At 36.6% G+C, this 24,093-nt stretch overlaps 1 protein-coding gene across 1 annotated transcript; it reads right to left on the bottom strand.

The window, feature by feature from the left end:
- Nucleotides 1-5,531: 5,531 nt before the first annotated feature.
- Nucleotides 5,532-23,371, bottom strand: LOC123659010 (general transcription and DNA repair factor IIH helicase subunit XPD). Its single transcript, XM_045594292.1, has 19 exons — nt 23,253-23,371; nt 23,070-23,169; nt 21,538-21,635; nt 20,922-21,078; nt 20,635-20,737; nt 19,760-19,890; nt 18,525-18,745; nt 17,749-17,882; nt 16,434-16,550; nt 15,080-15,174; nt 12,281-12,426; nt 11,773-11,840; nt 11,340-11,443; nt 11,098-11,196; nt 10,444-10,531; nt 10,235-10,326; nt 7,169-7,416; nt 6,676-6,814; nt 5,532-5,843 (listed from the first exon to the last, which is right to left on the bottom strand). The coding sequence occupies exons 1-19, from the start codon at nt 23,255-23,257 to the stop codon at nt 5,706-5,708; spliced, it is 2,283 nt and encodes a 760-aa protein (XP_045450248.1). The 5' UTR covers nt 23,258-23,371; the 3' UTR covers nt 5,532-5,705.
- Between the last annotated feature and the right edge of the window lie 722 nt (nt 23,372-24,093).

Below are 24,093 nucleotides of genomic sequence, written 5' to 3'. Positions count from 1 at the left end.
TGCGTAATAATACGAACAAAAATATTCTTAAATATTAGTTTTCCAAATATATCAGTTCTGGATATTGAAAAGAAAATAGTTATTTTTTCAATTACAACAAAATAAAATTTGACATGGGCCTGCAAGGTGTTATATGGCAAGGTGAGATTTTCTGGACATTGAAAGGAATTTTGTTCTTATTCCGTGACACTAGAGTACAATTTGGCTCTGTACATTTGAGTTGTAAAGTAATAAAAAAATTCTTTCAACATAAATAACGCTTGCCAGGTAAAATTAATAGTATTTTGTATTATTATTTAAAAATATTAGGTTATTTTATCCGCTATCTAATATAACGAACACCTTTAATCACAGTTATGTTGCTCGAAATTTTATTTGATATTTTTCCTGTGCTGTTCGACGTGTCGGTCAGTAACATAATAACGCACAAGTGAACATCACTTTTAAATCATCGCTATTTGCCTTTGTTACGCCGCCAAATCGTGTTTTCTAATCAATAATCGAAAAGTCAGTTCGTAGCAGTATCTACTAATCGAGAATGCGTTTAATTTGTTTAAGACACTTCATATTATATAAACTAACAGTTAATGATTTTCAAATAATACTGATTTTATTTCAACGATTCTTACAATATTCTTGAAGTTGTATTATTCTTTAAATACAGTAATCTCTATGGCGGTAAGGTGACGGTAACACACTGTACCCTACCGGCTGGAAGAAAACAATGGTCAGCAGGTAAACTAATAAAGATGTGAAATTTGCCTTTGTGTCACATCTTTTGTTTAGATAAATTCTTCAAATTCCTCTCATTTACAATGAGATTTCTAGATTCAGATAGCTGAACTACAATAGTTAGGCATAAAATAGTTAGTCCGCCATATTGGATTTAGACTGACGTCACTTTATTCGAATTGTTCATACATACATTGCAAGTTAAATAAAAGCTTGTAATAATTGATGTCTCGTTGCGATTGTATCCATTTATTTTGAATTTATATTTTTAAATAAAACTTGCATTCTTTAATTTGCGAATAATTATGCTTTCGTTGTATCCAAAATTATTTGTCTCGTTGCGTTTGTATCTAAATATTTTGAATTTTAATTTTTAAACAAATGTCGCGTTCTTTGCTTTGCGAATAGTGATGCCTTCTGTGTTTTCCTATAATTAATTGTGCTATTTTGTTGTTAACTTACCTTTTGTGTTATATTATTAATTACTCTTATAGGATACGGTACTGTATGGCTACGGCACTGAGGAATATAGCCACCCCCTCTCATCCCGTGGGTGTCGTAAGAGGCGACTAAGGGATAACACAGTTCCACTACCACTTTGGAACTTAAAAAGCCGACCGATGGTAGGATATTCATCTAACTGCTGGCTTTGAAATACACAGGACGAAGACGGGCAGCAGCGTCTTCGGTGCGACAAAGCCAGCCCTGCGGTCACCAACCCACCTGCCCAGCGTGGTGACTATGGGCAAAACACATGAGTTCACGCTATTTCTGGCGCGAACTTGTGGAGGCCTACGTCCAGTGGTTGACTGCAGTAGACTGAAGTGATGAAGATGATGATAGGATGCGGTTTAAAAATAATGTAGAGTAGTATAAAAAACAGTGAAATAAAAGATGCAGAATGGCGCATGATATGATGCAATGCTAAATTCTTCGTAGTGCAGTACACAGTGTAGTAAAAAATACAGTGCCATAATGGATGCCGTGCAGTAATGGATGCAGTGAAAATATGGATGCAGTGAAATAAAGGATGCAGTGAAAAATTGGATGCAGTGTTGTTAAGGATGCAGTGAAGTGTTGGATACAGTGTAGTGCGGAGCATAGTGTTCAAGGAATTAATTCAAGAAATTAAGGGTATGTATTATTTCTTAAGCTTCGACTCGTTTTAATCTGATTAGATTTTCATTATCATTTAAATTTAACTTTCTTTTACGATTCAATACTTAGTGATGTTTAATTTTATTTTTCAAAACTAATTTTGTGTACTTGCTCTGCGAATGATGCTTATTTTGTTTTCTATTCTACAAATATTTGCGATGTTTATTCTTAAACAGTACACTGTATACTGACTAAATTTAGTTTGCCATTCTATTGTTTGACCAAAAGCTCTTATTATAGTTGAACTACAATAGTTAGGCATAAAATAGTTAGTCCGCCATATTGGATTTAGACTGACGTCACTTTATTCGAATTATTCTTACATACATTGCAAGTTAAATAAAAGCTTGTAATTATTGATGTCTCGTTGCGATTGTATCCATTTATTTTGAATTTATATTTTTAAATAAAAGTTGCGTTATTTAATTTGTGAATAATTATGCATTCATTGTATCCAAAATTATTTGTCTCGTTGCGATTGTATCTATTTATGTTGAATTTTAATTTTTAAATAAATGTTCGTTCGCGTTCTTTGCTTTGCGAATAGTGATACCTTCTGTGTTTTCCTATAATTAATTGTGCTATTTTGTTGTTAACTTACATTTTGTGTTATATTATTACCCTTATAGGATACGGTGCTGTGTGGCTATGGCACTAAGGAATATAGCCACCCCCTCTCTTCCCGTGGGTGTCGTAAGAGGCGACTAAGGGATAACACAGTTCCACTACCACTTTGGAACTTAAAAAGCTGACCGATGGCAGGATATTCATCCAACTGGTGGCTTTGAAATACACAGGACGAAGACGGGCAGCAGCGTCTTCGGTGCGACAAGGCCAGCCCTTCCCAGCGTGGTGACTATGGGCAAAACACATGAGTTCACGCTATTTTTGTCGCGAACTTGTGGAGGCTTACGTCCAGTAGTTGACTGCAATAGGCTGAAGTGATGAAAATGATGATAGGATGCGGTTTAAAAATAATGTAGAGTAGTATAAAAAACAGTGAAATAAAAGATGCAGTGTGGCGCATGATATGATGCAATGCTGAATTCTTCGTAGTGCAGTACACAGTGTAATAAAAAATACAGTGCGATAATGAATGCGGTGCAGTAATGGATGCAGTGAAATAAAGGATGCAGTGAAAAATTGGATGCAGTGTTGTTAAGGATGCAGTGAAGTGTTGGATACAGTGTAGTGCGGAGCATAGTGTTCAAGGAATTATTCGAAGAAATTAAGGGTATGTATTATTTCTTAAGCTTCGACTCGTTTTAATCTGATTAGTTTTTTATTATCATTTAAATTTAACTTTCTTTTACGATTCTATACTGAGTAATGTTTCATTTTATTTTTCAACACTAATTTTGTGTACTTGCTCTGCGAATGATGCTTATTTTGTTTTCTATTCTACAAATGTTTGCGATGTTTATTCTTAAGCAGTACACTGTAACTAACTAAATTTAGTTTGCCATTCTATTGATTGACCCAAAAGCTCTTATTATAGCTGAACTACAATAGTTAGGCACAAAATAGTTAGTCCGCCATATTGGATTTAGACTGACGACACTTTATTCGAATTATTCTTACATACATTGCAAGTTAAATAAAAGCTTGTAATTATTGATGTCTCGTTGCGATTGTATCCATTTATTTTGAATTTATATTTTTATAATTAATTGTGCTATTTTGTTGTTAACTTACATTTTGTGTTATATTATTACTCTTATAGGATACGGTGCTGTGTGGCTATGGCACTAAGGAATATAGCCACCCCTTCTCTTCCCGTGGGTGTCGTAAGAGGCGACTAAGGGATAACACAGTTCCACTACCACTTTGGAACTTAAGAAGCCGACCGATGGCGGGATATTCATCCAACTGGTGGCTTTGAAATACACAGGACGAAGACGGGCAGCAGCGTCTTCGGTGCGACAAGGCCAGCCCTGCGGTCACCAACCCGCCTTCCCAGCGTGGTGACTATGGGCAAAACACATGAGTTCACGCTATTTTTGTCAAGAACTTGTGGAGGCCTACGTCCAGTAGTTGACTGCAATAGGCTGAAGTGATGAAAATGATGATAGGATTCGGTTTAAAAATAATGTAGAGTAGTATAAAACACAGTGAAATAGAAGATGCAGGGTGGCGCATGATATGATGCAATGCTGAATTCTTCGTAGTGCAGTACACAGTGTAATAAAAAATACAGTGCAATAATGGATGCGGTGCAGTAATGGATGCAGTGAAATAAAGGATGCAGTGAAAAATTGGATGCAGTGTTGTTAAGGATGCAGTGAAGTGTTGGATACAGTGTAGTGCGAAGCATAGTGTTAAAGGAATTATTCGAAGAAATTAAGGGTATGTATTATTTCTTAAGCTTCGACTCGTTTTAATCTGATTAGTTTTTTATTATCATTTAAATTTAACTTTCTTTTACGATTCTATACTTAGTAATGTTTCATTTCATTTTTTAACACTATTTTTGTATAGTTGGTCTGCGAATAATGCGTATTTTGTTGTCTATTCTACAAATATTTGCGATGTTTATTCTTAAACAGTACACTGTATACTGACTAAATTTAGTTTGCCATTCTATTGTTTGACCAAAAGCTCTTATTATAGCTGAACTACAATAGTTAGGAATAAAATAGTTAGTCCGCCATATTGGATTTAGACTGACGTCACTTTATTCGAATTGTTCATACATACATTGCAAGTTAAATAAAAGCTTGTAATAATTGATGTCTCGTTGCGATTGTATCCATTTATTTTGAATTTATATTTTTATAATTAATTGTGCTATTTTGTTGTTGACTTACATTTTGTGTTATATTATTAATTACTCTTATAGGATACGGTGCTGTGTGGCTACGGCACTAAGGAATATAGCCACCCCCTCTCTTCCCGTGAGTGTCGTAAGAGGCGGCTAAGGGATAACACAGTTCCACTACCACCTTGGAACTTAAAAAGCCGACCGATGGCAGGATATTCATCCATCAACACTATCAACATCATTCGGTCAACACACATGAGTTCACGCCATTTTTGGTGCGAGCTTGTGGAGGCCTATGTCCAGCAGTAGACGGCGATAGGATGAAGTGAAGTGATAAAAAAGGTAAAAAGAGAATTACAAACAAGAAATTGTTACAAAAAAGAACGAAAAAGGAAACTTTCGTAAGCAGAGATAAGTAAAAAAGTAATAAAATAACACAAGATGAGCAAAAAAAGTCTTTGTAAAAAAATGTGCACAGTATGTAAAACGAGCAAACAAGTGCAGAAACATAAATAAATATTGAAACAAAAGAAGGGGTGTGTACTTAAGCTATACTTCATAGGCCAGCTAATCTTCTTCTTTGTTGAGTAGCTAACTACAGGGTGTCGATTTTTTTGTGTCGGTGTGCGCGCGCATCCTAATAATTTACTTCTATAATTTTTCTCTAACGCCCCAAAAGAAGTATAATTTCAAAAACCGAAATGTCTATAAGCAACGCAATGTCAATATTTGCAAAAATTATTAATTTAATATTTTCAGTATGTAAAAAGAAAAGTAAAAAATATAGTGCAAAAAAAATATTACAAACGAATAGAACAAAAAAAAAAAAAAAACTGAAGTAAGCAGAGATGTGTATCATCGCAAAACAAAAAACTCTTTGTGAAAATTAAAAACAAGTTTTATTCGGCGACAGAAAGTTCAAGGCCGTAAATTTTTCGACGATGCTGATCCACTTGTGTGTAATCCCGATGCCTTCATCTAGCCATCTCGGTTTTTCGCTTCCATAGGACCTGACCCTCCTTTTCTCCGGGAAAACTCTCCAGTAGTTTTCGATTTACTTCTGCAAGACTTGCTTCTCGATTTTTTCCTGCTGTTCTTGTGACTGTAACTGCTGCAGTGTTAGTAATGACACGCCCAACTGATCTTCTCGAGTAAAGGGCTGTGCCATTTGACGGAGCCAACGTTTGCAGATCTGTGGGAAATTGACCGGAGTAATGATAAATTAATAAACGCCTGCCACAAAACGGCCCCCACTAATACCATTCCTGTCAGAGGTCCGGAAACACATACACAACACAAGCACAAACGCCTTGTGTATGCTATATGCGGGGATCGGACCCACAACCACCAGAGCTACATCTATAAGCCTGTGCCATAATTGAGCAGTGTCGGATGTTTATTTATTTATTTATATTAAGGGCAACCAATGCTATACAAACAGCAATAAGTTAACAGCTTAGAACAAATAAATCCAATTACATTTATCACGGTTAGTTATTGGTTTAATAAATAGAGTTTTTAAGAGCAGTGACACTAGCATTAAGTACGTAATATTAATTTCTTAAGGTTTACAATAGAAATAAATATAATAAAGAAGCTTTACTATATAAATTCAATCCATGAAAAAAACTATCGCTCAGCTGCTTTCTGACCATCGACAGGCTTACACAATATGGATCAAATGAGTTTACAAACATCGTTAAAATCTCTAATTGATCGCACCATGTATGAATTCTGTTTATAAATAGAAGATGCACTTGGAATATATAATGAGGGATTATACCTAATACTCTTAGTAGGGACATTAAATTTTAGAATATTCATTTTTTTAAATATATTCATAATTATCTTTATTAAAAAATTAACATCTGAAATTCTGCGGCGGTTAGCAAATGGTAAGATATGAAGCTGTTTACACATATTTAGGTAGTTTTCCGAGTGATAAGGTAATTTTAACTTATAACGCGTTTACGAACGTGACTTTTATATGCACTCATATGTATGGGATGTGGTGTATTTTTTACCTGAACGGCCTCCTCGGTACTGAGGTTACAGAGCGAGTCCCTCAAGTGCTCCTGGATCCAACGAGGCAATTTACTTCGCTTATCGGCGCGGCTAAATCTCTTGTCCGCGAATATCATTATGCCGTAGTCGGTTTTACCTCTAAAAGTACGTTACAAATTTGAATTGCTTTTAGATAATATCGTACAAAACGACAACATATTACTTTGTGTTAGAAACTTATGAATGCCATTATTTACTTTGAACTTGAAATTTAATTCACTAGCTGCAGCAAACCTTTTGAATATTATATATTTGTCATTATGACTCTATAAAAGTTAAAAAAAAAGCTATTAGCATGTACATCAACAAACGACGAATGCATAAGAAAATAGATACCGCATAAATTGACCAACACTCTTTTGACTCTGTTTATAAGTAACATATCTCCGCTTTTAATCACTTTGACCTCGATATTTAATTCAGTAATTATAGAAGAACTAAACCGTACTCTACCTTAGCGCCCGACCGACACACTGAGCCGCGTGTCGCATGGCATCAAAAGTCAAGAAATCGTTTTCACGGATCTGGAACTGGTCTCGGAGATACTCGAGCCGGGCCTTGAGGATGCGACTCTGCGTGAAGACGTAGGGGATGCCGAACATCAGCACGGCGCGGCCCAGGTGGTGGTCGAAGTCCACGCCCTCCGACACCTTGCCGCGCGCCACCGACAGCAGCACTGCGCCGCGCCCGCTCTCGCACGCCTGCACGCCACACGTACGTACAGTACATTATATTCATTACATTACAAGTCCACGCTCTCGCACGCCTGCACGCCACACGTACGTACAGTACATTATATTCATTACATTACAAGTCCACGCTCTCGCACGCCTGCACGCCACACGTACGTACAGTACATTATATTCATTACATTACAAGTCCACGCTCTCGCACGCCTGCACGCCACACGTACGTACAGTACATTATATTCATTACATTACAAGTCCACGCTCTCGCACGCCTGCACGCCACACGTACGTACAGTACATTATATTCATTACATTACAAGTCCACGCTCTCGCACGCCTGCACGCCACACGTACGTACAGTACATTATATTCATTACATTACAAGTCCACGCTCTCGCACGCCTGCACGCCACACGTACGTACAGTACATTATATTCATTACATTACAAGTCCACGCTCTCGCACGCCTGCACGCCACACGTACGTACAGTACATTATATTCATTACATTACAAGTCCACGCTCTCGCACGCCTGCACGCCACACGTACGTACAGTACATTATATTCATTACATTACAAGTCCACGCTCTCGCACGCCTGCACGCCACACGTACGTACAGTACATTATATTCATTACATTACAAGTCCACGCTCTCGCACGCCTGCACGCCACACGTACGTACAGTACATTATATTCATTACATTACAAGTCCACGCTCTCGCACGCCTGCACGCCACACGTACGTACAGTACATTATATTCATTACATTACAAGTCCACGCTCTCGCACGCCTGCACGCCACACGTACGTACAGTACATTATATTCATTACATTACAAGTCCACGCTCTCGCACGCCTGCACGCCACACGTACGTACAGTACATTATATTCATTACATTACAAGTCCACGCTCTCGCACGCCTGCACGCCACACGTACGTACAGTACATTATATTCATTACATTACAAGTCCACGCTCTCGCACGCCTGCACGCCACACGTACGTACAGTACATTATATTCATTACATTACAAGTCCACGCTCTCGCACGCCTGCACGCCACACGTACGTACAGTACATTATATTCATTACATTACAAGTCCACGCTCTCGCACGCCTGCACGCCACACGTACGTACAGTACATTATATTCATTACATTACAAGTCCACGCTCTCGCACGCCTGCACGCCACACGTACGTACAGTACATTATATTCATTACATTACAAGTCCACGCTCTCGCACGCCTGCACGCCACACGTACGTACAGTACATTATATTCATTACATTACAAGTCCACGCTCTCGCACGCCTGCACGCCACACGTACGTACAGTACATTATATTCATTACATTACAAGTCCACGCTCTCGCACGCCTGCACGCCACACGTACGTACAGTACATTATATTCATTACATTACAAGTCCACGCTCTCGCACGCCTGCACGCCACACGTACGTACAGTACATTATATTCATTACATTACAAGTCCACGCTCTCGCACGCCTGCACGCCACACGTACGTACAGTACATTATATTCATTACATTACAAGTCCACGCTCTCGCACGCCTGCACGCCACACGTACGTACAGTACATTATATTCATTACATTACAAGTCCACGCTCTCGCACGCCTGCACGCCACACGTACGTACAGTACATTATATTCATTACATTACAAGTCCACGCTCTCGCACGCCTGCACGCCACACGTACGTACAGTACATTATATTCATTACATTACAAGTCCACGCTCTCGCACGCCTGCACGCCACACGTACGTACAGTACATTATATTCATTACATTACAAGTCCACGCTCTCGCACGCCTGCACGCCACACGTACGTACAGTACATTATATTCATTACATTACAAGTCCACGCTCTCGCACGCCTGCACGCCACACGTACGTACATTACATTATATTCATTACATTACAATTCCACGCTCTCGCACGCCTGCACGCCACACGTACGTACATTACATTATATTCATTACATTACAAGTCCACGCTCTCGCACGCCTGCACGCCACACGTACGTACAGTACATTATATTCATTACATTACAAGTCCACGCTCTCGCACGCCTGCACGCCACACGTACGTACATTACATTCATTATATTACAAGTCCACGCTCTCGCGCGCCTGCACACCACACATGTACGTACGAGTACAAAACATTCAATCAAATAACATTGAGAGGAAGAAGCACCAACCAATAATAATTAATTATGAGATCGCCATTGCAAACTCACAACAAAGGTTCATTTTACAAAGCAAAAAAAAAAAAAAAACAATTATTTAAAACTAGAAACTATTACAAAAAGAGACAGTGTCAGCTGCGACGCACGACTGTAACGACTTGAGTTTAGTCCTTCAGATCGACTGTCTAAATAGGCACAAAAAAGGCTTACTAGTCTAAGAAAAAGATTAATACCATATCAAATGGTAAATAAATGAATCAAATAACGCCATCTATCGATCTAAGATGGCGTTATTAGAAAACTCCGATTCCAATAGATGGCGTTACGAGAAACGTAACAAAGTCATTCGTTCAGTAAATTTTACTTCTCATATTATTTCGTACCTTATATGAAAACCTATTTCTAAGGAGTAACCTTCAAAAACATTTATTTAAATAAATGAACAATCAGTTTTTTTTACGGTTACTATGAACACCCCTTTGCCAGTCGCTGGACTGATAAGTTACCCGCAAACAAAGCTCTGCAAACCCTTCGAAAAACCAGGAGTTCAAAATAATCAGATTAAACTTAGAATCAGAAGTGTTAACAAATATGGAAGTCAAATTTTATAAAACCATACCTTAATGTAATTGATTAAGGCGAAACTTGTTTCAGCAGAATCCTGTGTCTCGATGAACAGTAGCTTGTGTCGTTGCAGACTTGCCACCACCCCTAGGGAAAGCAACAAAAAGACCGAATGTTACCAATAAAAAATATAATAAAAACTATATAACCATCAAATTAGATTTTTTTTTAATTTAAATAAAGCTATCCTGTTGTAGCACTGACCTTGGTCATACCATGCTCCAACAACACTTTCGAGGTAAAGGTAGGACGTAAAGAAGCACACCACTCCGTCTGGCACGCACGACGCTATCTGAGGAGTAGGATAACTTGAAGCGACAAGAAAATTGTCACAACAATCTAAATATTCAAAAATTAAAACATTTTACACATTCAAATTAAAGAACAAAATTTTGGATCAAGTGCACTGATGATGTGCGCGCTAGAATGTGTTATTTACGTCAGCTACAAAAATATCAATAAACAGAACAAAAATGGACATCCCACAAGGATCAATTCTCGGTCCTTTTTTATTTTTAAAGTGTATAACTGATATAACGAATGCTTGTTGATGACATCGATCTTACGTATTTTAAGTTCGCTAGAAAGTTGTTGTTTAACAACTATTTTATTATGATATTACTAAACTTATATTTATTACGAAAACAAAGCAAAAATAACTTTATTCAAAGACTTTAAAAGCACCTTCGAATCTTCATCATACAAATTAAAATATTCATTAAACGTTAAAAGAGATGCTACCACCTATTTGGAAAGTAGATTCTGCAGAGAAGAATCAGAAAGAAACTCCGCAGTTACTCTTTAAATACTGATACAGATAAAAAACCGAAACCATAGATAATTCGAATAACTAAATACCTCGACCAGCAGTTGTCCGTAGTTCCTGATAACGGCCACATCTTCCCTTGTCTCGTACTTCGACGATATTGCCACCTGATCGCTTCCTTTTGATACGATCTATACCGAACATTGAGAAATGTCATCTTATGTCGCATACAAATTAGACCTAGAAACATACTTGGGGTTCCTATTATACGTCACTCTGTTAACATTTTATTATAACATGCCATTGATTTAGATTTGGAATAAGATCATCTTACCATGGGAAGAATACAGGGACGTGCCAGGGTCATGGTGAACGAGCTCATGATGACCGGATTGAAGTCCAAGATTTTCGGATACATATCCAGTGGGGACAAAGTACCTTAAACAGATTGTTCGAATATCAGGAAACGAGATTTGAATTTAATATACTAGTAGCACTGACAGCAACTGCAATCTTTTGCAATTTTAATTAACTAACTGTTGGAAGTTATTATTGGGAAGTTAGTGTAATCGTATGCTATGGTGAGTTTCATCGTATGCTAAAAGAGTCAATAGTTTTAAAGTAATTACAATGTCATTAGTATGGAATCATATCTGGAATGAATTTGGATTACGAAAAATTTCAAAATCAGTATTCAATTTAAGAAAATAATAATAGCTTTAAGGGTAGACTAATTTAAATTTCATAAAGATACTCGAAATTCTTACCTGATGTTATAATGACAGTCTGAAACCTCGCAAATACAGGGCGCATCGCTATCGACGAATCCATACATCTAAAAGATAATTTTATTTTGTATAAAAATTACGCAAGGTGTTCGACTGCGTTCCTTTAAAATGGGAGTCCTAAAGGTGCAATAGATAAAGTTCCGCGTGAAAAAAAAAGGAGTCGAACATCGTATATATCGCATTGCATATGGAAAGTGCAATGAGTAGTGTAGTGCAACAAGTAGTTAAGTGCAAGGAGGAGTGCAGTGCAAGGAGTAGTGTAGTGCAACAAGTAGTTTAGTGCAAGGGGTAGTGCAGTGAAAGGAGTAGTGCAGTGAAAGGAGTAGTGCAGTGCAAGAAATAGTGTAGTCAAAGAAGGAGTAGACAGAATGGAGAGTACAAGAAGAAATTTCTTTAAAGAAGTGTTCTAGTTAGTTAAAGTTCTAGTGTAGTTTATAAGGCAGTGGCAGTAGTCAATGTAGTGCAAGAAGTAGTGAAGAGTACTTACGAGAAGTGCAGCACAGGGTTGGAGACGGTGGGCGTGCGGTCGTCGAAGGGCTCCACTATGAGTACGAAGCCTCGCGTGTAAGTGGCGACTAGAGTGGCGAGGTGTGCCACTAGCGTCAGGGCTCCGAACTGCGCTGGGTCCGATATCTGTTTCAACGCAAGTAAGAAACTGCTTGCTTACTCTCTCTCTCTCTCTCTCTCTCTCAGTATAAAGCGGTGTGTAACGTTTGTATTTGTACAAATATTTCGTTCCGGTTTAGATGTCTATCCTTGTGGGTTTCCCCACCGTGCTTTTAGTGCGGTCAAATTAGATCAAAAAATAGGAGTGACATTACAAAAAGAAGAAGAAGAAGAAGAGCAGAAGAAAAGGAAGCAGAAGTATCAAAGAATTATGATTTCGATGGATAAATACCCCTATTTTTTTTTGTTTTTTAATTTACACCGCTTCATTTTCAACCCTTACCAATATCTTTAACTATTCAATAGTTTCAAATTAAACATAATCACAACAGATCAGTGGAACAGGCCTACCGGAGAAAACGGGGTTTTGAAAAATCCTATCAATTTATCAGCGGGAAGCTAATTTTGGAACCTCGGATGTCTAAACTGACCGGACTATTTGAAGAGCACGTTAATCTGTCGGTGCCGGTTGTTATCATATACACCTGATAGCGATCGTTACTTATAGTGAGGAATATACCCGCCAAGCCGCAGTTGAGCAGCGTGGTGGATTAAGCTTAAGAGAAGGAGGCCTATAAGTGGGATATTACAGGATGAATCGTTATTATACATATCCAGTTAATTTCGATTTTATTCAGAAACAAGATGTACCTAAAATTCTTTATCAAATAGTATTTCGTTATTACTAAGATAATCGTGTGTCATGTTTGTTATAGCATTTCATCAATATATATATGCGATAGCATCTAAGTGGTTTGTATGCTTATTGTTATTTCTACTTCTAATCATCATCATCATTACAGCTTATACAGTCCACTGCTGGACATAGGCCTCCACAAGTTTACGCCAAAAATAACGTGAACTCATGTGTTTTGCCCATAGTCACCACGCTGGGCAGGCGGGTTGGTGACCGCAGTACTGGCTTTGTCGTACCGAAGACGCTGCTGCCCGTCTTCGGCCTGTGTGTTTCAAAGCAGCAATTGGATGGTTATCCCGCCATCGGTCGGCTTCTTAAGTTCCAAGGTGGTTGTGGAACCTTGTTATCCCTTAGTCGCCTCTTACGACACCCACGGGAAGAGAGGGGGTGGCTAAATTCTTTAGTGCCGTAGCCACACAGCACTACTTCTAATAAATAAAATAAAATAACGTCAGGAACAGACGATGTGTGTGACGATGTATAATTAATATCAAACATAATTTATTTTCAATTTTAGAAATATTACAGCTAGATAAAATATATAAAAAAAAGTTATGATTTTTTTTTGGAAGGATTGTAACGTTTTTTTTTCAAATACAAGCTGAACCAATAGTCGTCCCGTAATGCGATGTCAATATTTCAAAAGCGTGAAATTCAAACAACACTTTTTTTGAATTTTTCCAATTTACTTAATTTTTCTTCGCTTCAGAACCATCTATGGAATATATCAAATCATCAAAAAAACAGAATCGATTTAGTTTTAGACGTTCTTTGGTTTTGATTTTTGCACTCAGCAAGATATTAAGCGTGTCATTTATATTTAATATAAAAATCTGGTGTCACACTGTTTATTACCGAACTCCTCCTTTACCGATTTTTATGAAAATTTTTGGTAAGTCTACTCTCTCCTATATACTCCTAGGTGATAATGGCGTCCCTATTCGTAAGGCAGAACAACGTTTGCAGCTTGTATTTATATATTTATTCGTATGTTTCAGCGATAACTACTGCAAAATAATAAATAAATATCTTTTCACATACACAATGGTCGTCTGTAATCTGTTGCTAAGCAACTTATTGCTTTTTTTTTTTGATGTCGCAGGCTAACCCATTTACGGGTGATATCCAGGACGCCCGGGTAGGCATTCCTAGACCGTATGTCGGCTTCAGCACTTGGGGGTGCACTACCAACCAAAACCCCTGCGGGAGCCTTCAGCCGCTTTAATTGGAGGGTCCCGGATCTGCAGGCAACAGGATCCCTCCAGCGACAGGCTGGCCTCGGCGAAAAGGCCAGACTTCTCCTCCATGGGGACTGTCCGGCTCACCTCTGAACAATCCCGACGACGCCATGTCTAGCAGGACCGGGTTCCCATCCCGGCCCGACATGGGCACAGGGGCGATACTGGAAACGCATTAAGTAGCGCCTCCTATGCACTCCCGTTCGTCACTTGTGGACGGAGGCCTCATCGGCGGCCTCTTCTCTCATCTGCTCGTCATTTTTCTTCTGGGACATTACTGTCTCGCAGAAGGAGACCATCGCCTTCCAGGACTCGTCGTCGCCGAACATCGCGGTGATAACGCTCGGCAGTGACAAGTCCCCTCCGAGGACTGTCGTCTAGCAACTTAATGCTTGTGTTATAGGTAACAGCCGACTGGTATAGGTAAATATATATTTATTTAGTTTTTATTTATAAATATACATAGAAATAATACCTATATAAACACAAATATTACACCCGGACTCAGGAGGGGAATCGAGCCCGCAACCCGCGGAACAGAAAGCAGGACAACTACAAACCGCGCCAACGGGCTAGTCAATCAACTAGTGAGCGTGAATGTGAGTGTGAATGTGAGTGTGAATGTGAGTGTGAATGTGAGTGTGAATGTGAGTGTGAATGTGAGTGTGAGAATGAGAGTGAATACCTGCAGGGTCCGCATTAGCGCCGAAAGCCGAGAGGCGCAGAAACGAAGAGGCTTCCGTTCGAGGCACACGCGAGTGGAGCAATCTTTCAGGAACCCTGGGAGAGAAAACGATGCTTATGGAATTTTTCTTGGGTATTTTTTGAAGTATTTTTTTTTTTACTTTGGGCGAGGCGAATGGAGCAAGAGAGGTGCGAGCACTCGTTTTTTTTCTCTTTCTTTCATAGCCAGTTACGTTTCGTATATCTAAACACAGTGCAGGCCTATTGTGCAGAAGTTTTACTTCCGTCGTGTGGTCTAAAGCACAATCGTTTTTTTTTTTAATTTTTATTGACAAACAATTAGCAAAAAAAAAGATTTTCTTTTAGGATAAAAGGCGAACTTAATTTCTAGTGGCATTCTTCTCTCGTCAACTTTTAGGTCAAATAAAAAAAAACAGATATTGCAGGGATAGGGGCGGGGGGTCCATTATTGACCAGCGTTTACAAAAAAAAAGTTGGAAAAAGTCGGACTTAATATCTAGTGTCGTTATTAACTAGTCAACCTTCACTTCAGCCTATCGTAATGTACAGCTGGAGATAGACCTCCATATCTCTATCTCTCTATATATATATTCGATCGAATTGAGTAACCTCCTCCTTTTTTTGAAGTTGATTAAAAACTAGAAGGTTTCCTTAGATTTTAACTGAGGTAGGGCACAGCAGGAATTTCCTGCTCAAAATATGGAGCAGCCCGACTGGGGTAGTACCTCAACCTTACAGAATCACAGCTAAATAACACTGCTTTCAAGCAGTGTTGTGCTCCTGTTGGTGATTAAGGTGACCAGAGCTCCTGGGGGGAGGGGGAGGGGGATTAGGGTAGGGTCGGCAACAGGCTTGCGATGCTTCTGGTGTTGCAGGCGTCTATAAGCTACGGTAATGGCTTACCATCAGATGAGCCGTACGCTTGTTTGCAAACCTAGTTATATAAAAAAAAAAACTCAAAGTGGATGCTTACCACCCATTTACGACATAACGCAATACGTTTTTCCAAATATTGCCCTTATTAATAATAAGTTTCTTAATACTGTTTAGTAAATATACTGCTATTTTGAATTAAATTAAAAAAAGGGAGTTTGCAATTCTAATGCATTATTATTATTTTTTTTCCTTATAACTTTTTACTGGTTATACCGAGTATTCTAACTTTGTTCAAGCTGGTGTTTGTCATACAGTCCCATCTAAATTGAGTTTTGACGAGTACTTTTTCGAGTTTCACCTAATAATATGTACAGTATCTTACTAGCCAATGTAAATTGAAGTCTTTCTATTTTTTGTCTAAGAACAAACACATTTATTAGAATGTTCAGCTTGTATACCTGCTGGAGACTCCTGAACGACGTGCTGTATCCGTAACCTCATCTTCAGATATTCTATGAACCGTTTCATAAAACCGAGAAAATGTTCAGCATTCCTTATATTTCCTGGGACGACCTCTGTAAAGAAAATATTTTTTTATTTATTTATCAAATAGACAATGGTGTAACTTAGTACAAATAACGCAGGTTTATGACAATGCTATTTAGTAACCAACAGACAACAAATATAAAACAATCACAGATTAACACACCCTTCTATTAGAAGTAAGCTGGGACTGAACAATCATCAAACAAAAATATGCACACAATCAAATATATCAGAACTATCAAGTCAACATTCTATCAAGAAAGTGACTTTTAAGTTTACTAATTTAAATTAATTGGCGTAATACTATCAATCAATTCCGACGGTAGATCATTTATTAAGGCGCTAAAGAAGCAGTATTTCGCTCGCCATATGTGTAATCTATACTAATATTATATAGCTGAAAAGTTTGTTTGTTTAAACGCGCTAATCTCAGGAACTACTGGTCCAATTTGAAAAATTTATTCAGTGTTAGATAGCCCATTTATCGAGGAAAGTTCTAGGCTTTATCATCACGCTAAGATCAATAGAAGCAGAACACCAATGAAGAATGTTTTTCAAAATCGGGTTTTTTTCCTTTTTGAAAGCTTCCCCAGTTAGCCCAAAGAAACTGTTCCACGCGGACGAAGTCACGGCAACAGTTAGTAAATAATTATAATTAATGCCAACACAAATTTTTACATTTATATCAAAGTTGAGATTGTATAGTAAATGAAAAAGTTAAATGCGTATATAATATTTGGTAAGTTGTGCCCGTTCTTCCATTTCTATTAGTGAATGATAACAGTACAACTGACAACAGCCACAGTTTACCTATGACCTGAACTGACCTCCTATTGAGGATAATTGAAAAGTTGATATAGACGGACATAGAATACGTGTAAACCTGCAGGGATTCTACCCTCTTGACGTTATCACTTGAAAACTCAATAAAACTCGACCCAATTTGACTACCCTTACTTTTGCTAAAGGTCATTAGGCACCATTCACAAATTACGTCAAACGTTAAGAGGGGGAGGGGTAAGGAATCGACGAAGTCACATTGTGTGACAAGGGGTGGGTAGGGTTCCAGTTTTATGACATCACATTTCAAAATATGATGGAAATTGTGACGTCACACTAGGTAGGGGGGGGGATGTGTCCATCTGTGACAAGGACGGGGAGGAGTTTAAAATTCGTGTGACATAATTTATGGATGGTCCCTCAGTGTTCATTTAACTAAATACTGACCGTTAAGTACTTCATCTGGCAGGATGGGGTTGGCCAATATAAGGTCAGTTTCTCTGGCTACGGCCGCTTCTCTCAGACCTTCCACCATTTGTTCATATTCTGCCGTTAATCGAGCGGAGTCTTCTTGTTTTAATCTATAAACAATATTTATTTTATTTATATATTTGTTGTAGTGTTAATTGTAAATTTTTATGTAAATTTTTAGTTTAATATCAAGAGCAATTTATTATTTTTATTTATTTAAACAAAAGCTATGCCCATGACTTTCGTTTTTTGATCTTGTGATTTTGTCCTATCACAAGATAGATCATAATTAATGTTGCAAAAATAGCTTAAAAGAAATTATTGATTAATTCAGTCGGACTGATTATCAAACACAAAAAATATATATAGAATTCGAACGATTTTATTTTTGATATTAGGGAAATCTAAATATTTTTTTAATATGATATAAAAAATCGACCATACCAGCGGGGATCGAACCTGCATCTCCGACTGACCGTGTCGGTGTTATCTATTTCGATCTAGCGGGTACATAGTTCCATAGCTTAATTGGCTAATAATAGTCATATGGTTAATAAACGAATCAAGTAACGTTATTACAAAATGTCGTCGATGACGTTACGAGAAACGTAACGAGGTCATTCGTTCAGTAGATTTTCCTCCTCATATTATTTTATACCGGGGGCTTATATCAAAATCGATTCTTAAGGAGTAAACTCCAAATATATATATATGTATATATATATATATTTTTTTTTTTAAGAAAAACATACTGCGTTACAGCCTTTTCCAACGTCTGCAAGGCGACGGTACTCTTGTCTATGGTCCGCCTCGTTATCTTCACACTGAGCGAGTCGATACAAACGTTGTCAATGTTATGAGCCTCGTCGAACACAACTACCGCTTCTTTGTGTAGTTCTTTTGAAACTACTTCTGCTATTTTAGGATCTAGGAGGTAGTGGTATGAGTATACGACTATTTCTGCGTGTATGATCTGTAGGAGAGAAAATATCTTATTAATAAAATACTCCTCCGACGGCTGGACCGATTTTTATGAAATTTTGTTCGTCTTCGGTTAGGTCTGAGAATCGGCCGGTAATATATAATATAATATCGGCCCCTAAGTTATAAGGTGTGGGGGGGGGGGGGCGATTAAGGGCGTTAATAACATATATGGCAAAACAACGTTTGAGAGATAGTAAATAAATAAATGTCTATAACACACACTCCACCACTTCAGCCTATCGCAATCCACTGCTGGACATAGCCCTCCACAAGTTCACGCCAAAAATGGCGCGAACTCATGTGTTTTACCCATAGTCACCACGCTGGGCAGGCGGGTTGGTGACCGCAGTACTGGCTTTGTCGCACCGAAGACGCTGCTGCCCGTCTTCGGCCTGTGTATTTCAAAGGCAGTAGTTGGATGGTTATTCCGCCATTGGTCGGCTTTTTAAGTTCCAAGATAGTAGTGGAACTGCGTTATCCCTTAGTTGCCTCTTACGAAACCCACAGGAAGAAAGGGGGGTGGCTATATTCTTTAATGCCGTAACCACACAGCTTAACACACACTGTCGTCTATTCCTAAAGTAACAGTCACTGTTATAGCTACATGTTTTTTTTCTATAAATATAATTATATAGATAATCAACTGCTCTGGTGTACCGGTCCGAGTAGTCCTAAGTAACCTAAAACATCGACCATTTGCGGGTTCGATTCCCGCTCGGGATGAATATTGGTATTTGTACAAATATTCTTTCCGGTTTGGATGCCTGTGGGTCGCCCCACCGTGCCTCGGAAGCACGCTAAGCCAAAAAAAATTTAAGATTGAAACATATCTAAAAAATCGTTTTTTTAAACCTACGAATACGAACTCATTAGCTTTATAATAATAGCGCTTAAACATATGTATGATATTAAATACTTTGTAAAAAAAAAAACTAGTACACATAAAATTTTGATGACCAAAAATTACGTTTCAAATATAGTTCTTTATGGACATCCAACTTACAGCAAATCTGGAAAGGAAATACGGACACCAGTTCCTATCGGCACCATACTGTTTGAGGTCATCCATGGTGTATATGCCATATGGCAACATTGACTCTTTACCTTCTCGGTTGAAACCTTCATAGAACTGACCTGAAGAATTATTATTAAAATTATTATCTGACATACAACACTAGCATAGTAATCTTTCTTTTTAAGCATATATATATTTATATTTAGTTATCATTTATAGATATCTTGTACAAAATTTAAATAATTGTTTCTCTTTGCTATATGTACACATCTATCAATAGGAGTGTAGTTTTTGTTATTTTCATTTATATAAGTTGTATAGATACTCTCATATCACATCGATCTCGTGTACATTCCAAAATTAGTGGTAGGTTTACACAACAATAATATAGAATATATATCGACTGTCCCTACATACAGTATCGAAACTGAAAATTTTCTATTTTTTTATTGCATGAAAAAACTACTTTTTATGTATATTTTCAAAGAAAAAAAAGAAGAAAATGCTATAAAATACACATAAAATCACATTTTTCATGAGCTTATACTCAATATCGATACTTAACAAATCATTCAGTGTAAAAAAATGTAAAGTGCCTTTTTTCAATTTTGATATTATACGTAGGGACAGTGATATTAACTAAAAATATTAAATATATACTTACAAATGTAAGTCTGTATTTTCGTCAATTATGTATTGGTGTGCAAAAAGTATGAATGATTATAAATAAATATAATTAATAAATAAATAAAAATATAACTTAATATTGTAAAGCGACGATTTCAACTTGTTTTGAAGCCTACTTGAACAAAGTAATTATCTATTTTAATTTCGATCTAATAATAATCAATGTTTATACTCACAAATAGGCACGGAACTATCCATTTCATGTTTCTCACGTATATAGCTGGCTGTGAGAGAGTGACATTTACCGTCAACCAATTTTCCTTCTCTTTCCCGTGATACCTAAAAATAAAGCAAATTTTAAAGTTACAAAAAAAAGGTTTTTAAGGCAGGAAATAAAATTTCCATGTTTGAAAGAAGAATTATTAGAAAACGCAATATGAAATTAAAGGAAATACAATTTCATAACTATTTATAAACATATTTAAGAATTTTTTAATTATAACAGCAACAGTAAAAGACTCACCACAGGGTGTATGCAGAGATTTTTTCTTGAACTTAAAACAACTCCAGTAAGACTTGGAATCTCTCCTTGACACTTCTCATAATACTTTATGAGATTTTTTAACTCCTCTAAAACTTTCTCTATTTCGGGAACCGTACGAGAACAGTATATTAGTTTTCTGAAATCAAATATATAATTAGAATTTGTTATATAAATATTTAATGTTGATAAACCTATCTGATATATAACAGTAACCAATAGATAAAAATTTATTGCCACAAAATACAAATAATTTATTGCCACAAAATACACCTAAGACACATGAAAAACTGACAGAAAGTATAATATAAATTTTTTTGATAAATTTTTCTTCATCACAATGAAAACCAGTTTATCAATCAGATATTTCTATTGACAACATGTAAATTTATAAGTTATAAATTAATTGTTGAACTAAAACAGGTCCTGTAAGTCCTGTATAAACTCCAGTTAGTTTTATGCATACATAACTATCACCAACCCGCCTGCCCAGCGTGGTGACAATGGGCAACAATTTTCGAGTTCACGAGAATGATGCGAACAATTTTGGTGCGAACTTGTGTATTTAGTTAATTTTATATAGACTAAAAGAACAAACCTGACATGATGAGGATTTTGTATCATATATGCAACAATTAACGACAAAAGTGATATCGTTTTTCCGGTTCCTGAAGGCATTTCAAGTAATCCATGTCCCTGAGGTAACAAAAAAATTACTTAAAGTAAGTTACTAAATTTACTTAATAAGTGCTTCATTAGATATATAATTGACATGGATATTGAATGTTAACCTTCAACTTTACTATTACATTTTAGGACATTGTATTTATTTTTATAATAAACAAAACTATTTCCGGTTGGTAATCCCTGCACAAGCTCTCAAAGTGTTTGCCGATGTCGATGCTTAACAATTTATTCGGTACACAGTACCACAGCTTGCCTTATATTGGCTTTATATCGAATGTTAGCTGTGCCCTGGGGTTTCACCCGTGTTGACATTTACTGTCCATTTGTCCTTTCATTCAATTTTATACTGAGGGAGATAGCCCCCTTAATCCCCCCCTTATAACTTAGGGGTATGAAAAATAGATGTTGGCTGATTCTCAGCGGGTCAGACAGACAATCGGTCCAGCCATTTCAGAGAAGTATGGTAACTAACATTGTCACACGAGAATTTGAAATACAAGATTATATCCTTAATTATGTAACCAAATTAAATTCTATAAAAGACAAAGTTTATTTTCATAAAATTGCCTCATTGATAAAGTATTTTTCATTTGTAAAGATTTATATGCTTGGCTTATAAAATGCAGTAAAATAACCATCCAAGATATTCATTGAAATCAAATGATGTCATGAACAATTTTATTCAAAAATAAATACTTGTGATGAATGACATATTTATTACAGCATGTCTATAAAACCACTTTTGCAAATAATGCATTATTTTAGAACTTATTTGATTACCATAAAAATGTTATAATGAGTTAAGCTTAAAGATACCATATGTTGTTGTGGACTTTTTTTACAACTTTTAATGGCGATCAACTCTATCATACATAATTTTTGGGTAGCTTTAACCATTTGCACACTGCACACAATGGAATCTCTCTAAAAAGAATATTTTTTTCCCATTTTCGCAACATTTCTTATTGAGGCTTAGCTCCTATTGATCTAAGTGTGATGTTATATAGCCTATAGCTTTCCTCAGTATATAGACTATCCAACACAAAAAAAAATTCAATTTGAACTAGTAGTTCCGGAGATTAGTGCATTTAAACAAGTAAACTTTTCAGCTTTATAATATTAGTATAGAGCAGCGGGATGGGGTAGATTGTTTTAAGAGAGATTGGGGGAGAGATTTTTGTACACATTTTATGGCTTCTCTAGAATGGGCCCCGTAGTAATTATATGGCTGATACTACACTACGTAACTATTACAACAGTGTACTATTACAACGCTATGATGGTTAAATAACTTATAAGCACATATATTAAATTGTGCTGTATTTTATCTCTCAAAAGTAGTATTTACAATGTATATATACACAAAAAAAACTTTCGTACAATAAAATTATAACCTATAATTTATTACGTTTTATTTTAAGAATATAGTTTATTGTATAGTACCTTAGCGTCGAGTGCCCTTTTTAGTTCAAGCATATATGCATATTGTTCAGGATAAATATAATCATATGGAAAATAAACAAGCAATCCATCTACGGTCAACCTGAAACGTTTAATTTAAAATCATATGAATATCAAATTCATGAACAAATTCATATATTATAATATCCTAAAAGTTATACGCACTTCATTATGTCTTCATGTATAAATATAAAATATTAACTCAAATAAGAATAAAGTTACATTCGCATTTAGCGGCAACTCTATACGTTTTGAAGTGACAAATTGAGATTGTTTTCAATTGAATTATTTTGACAGAAATGGGCGTAAGACATTGACTTGACAATGGATGCTAACGAGTTTACAAGGGTCGTTAACAGAAATCTACATCATCGACAGACAGACACTTTTATTATTACTTAATTTTCGTTTACTATTAATTTATATAGCTCTTTTTTATATTCGTTACTTTTTTGTTTATGTATTTACTTATAATTATGATTCTTCTTATTATTTTTAATAAAAATATAAATTACATAAATACAGCTTAAGGAATAAGGTAGATATTTTTTCACTGATAGTAGATAGTAGGACGGTAGGACCACATATACAAACAAACAAAGAAGTTCATTAAAAGTAAAGACGTTGAGAAATTACAAGACATAAATTAATACAAAAACAAACAAATTTAAAATCACCCGTTGAAACCGTTGAACCCGTTGAACTTCGAACAATAAAAATAAGTCCCGTAATCAAAGAAACAAAATTAGCGCTCTATAACTAACGGACAAATATACCTAATTATAAAGTTTAATTACAATGTATTTTTTATAGACCTACTATTTAAAAGAAAACCCTAAAGAGCTGCAAACATGGCCTGGCTCGAGGGTCTGAAGTGCCTTGAGAAAACATTATAAATATATCATCAATATTGGAAGAAATTTCTAACGAGACTTATGAAGTGTCAAATCAGACGTACGGTTATAAACCAGTGAAATATGTGTACGTCACAACTTGGATATTTCAT

The sequence above is a fragment of the Melitaea cinxia genome, chromosome 13, assembly GCF_905220565.1.
Source record: "Melitaea cinxia chromosome 13, ilMelCinx1.1, whole genome shotgun sequence".
In the NCBI taxonomy this organism is placed as follows: domain Eukaryota; kingdom Metazoa; phylum Arthropoda; class Insecta; order Lepidoptera; family Nymphalidae; genus Melitaea; species Melitaea cinxia.
Note: the sequence above shows the minus strand (reverse complement) of the source record. Positions and strands in the feature narration are given on the sequence as shown.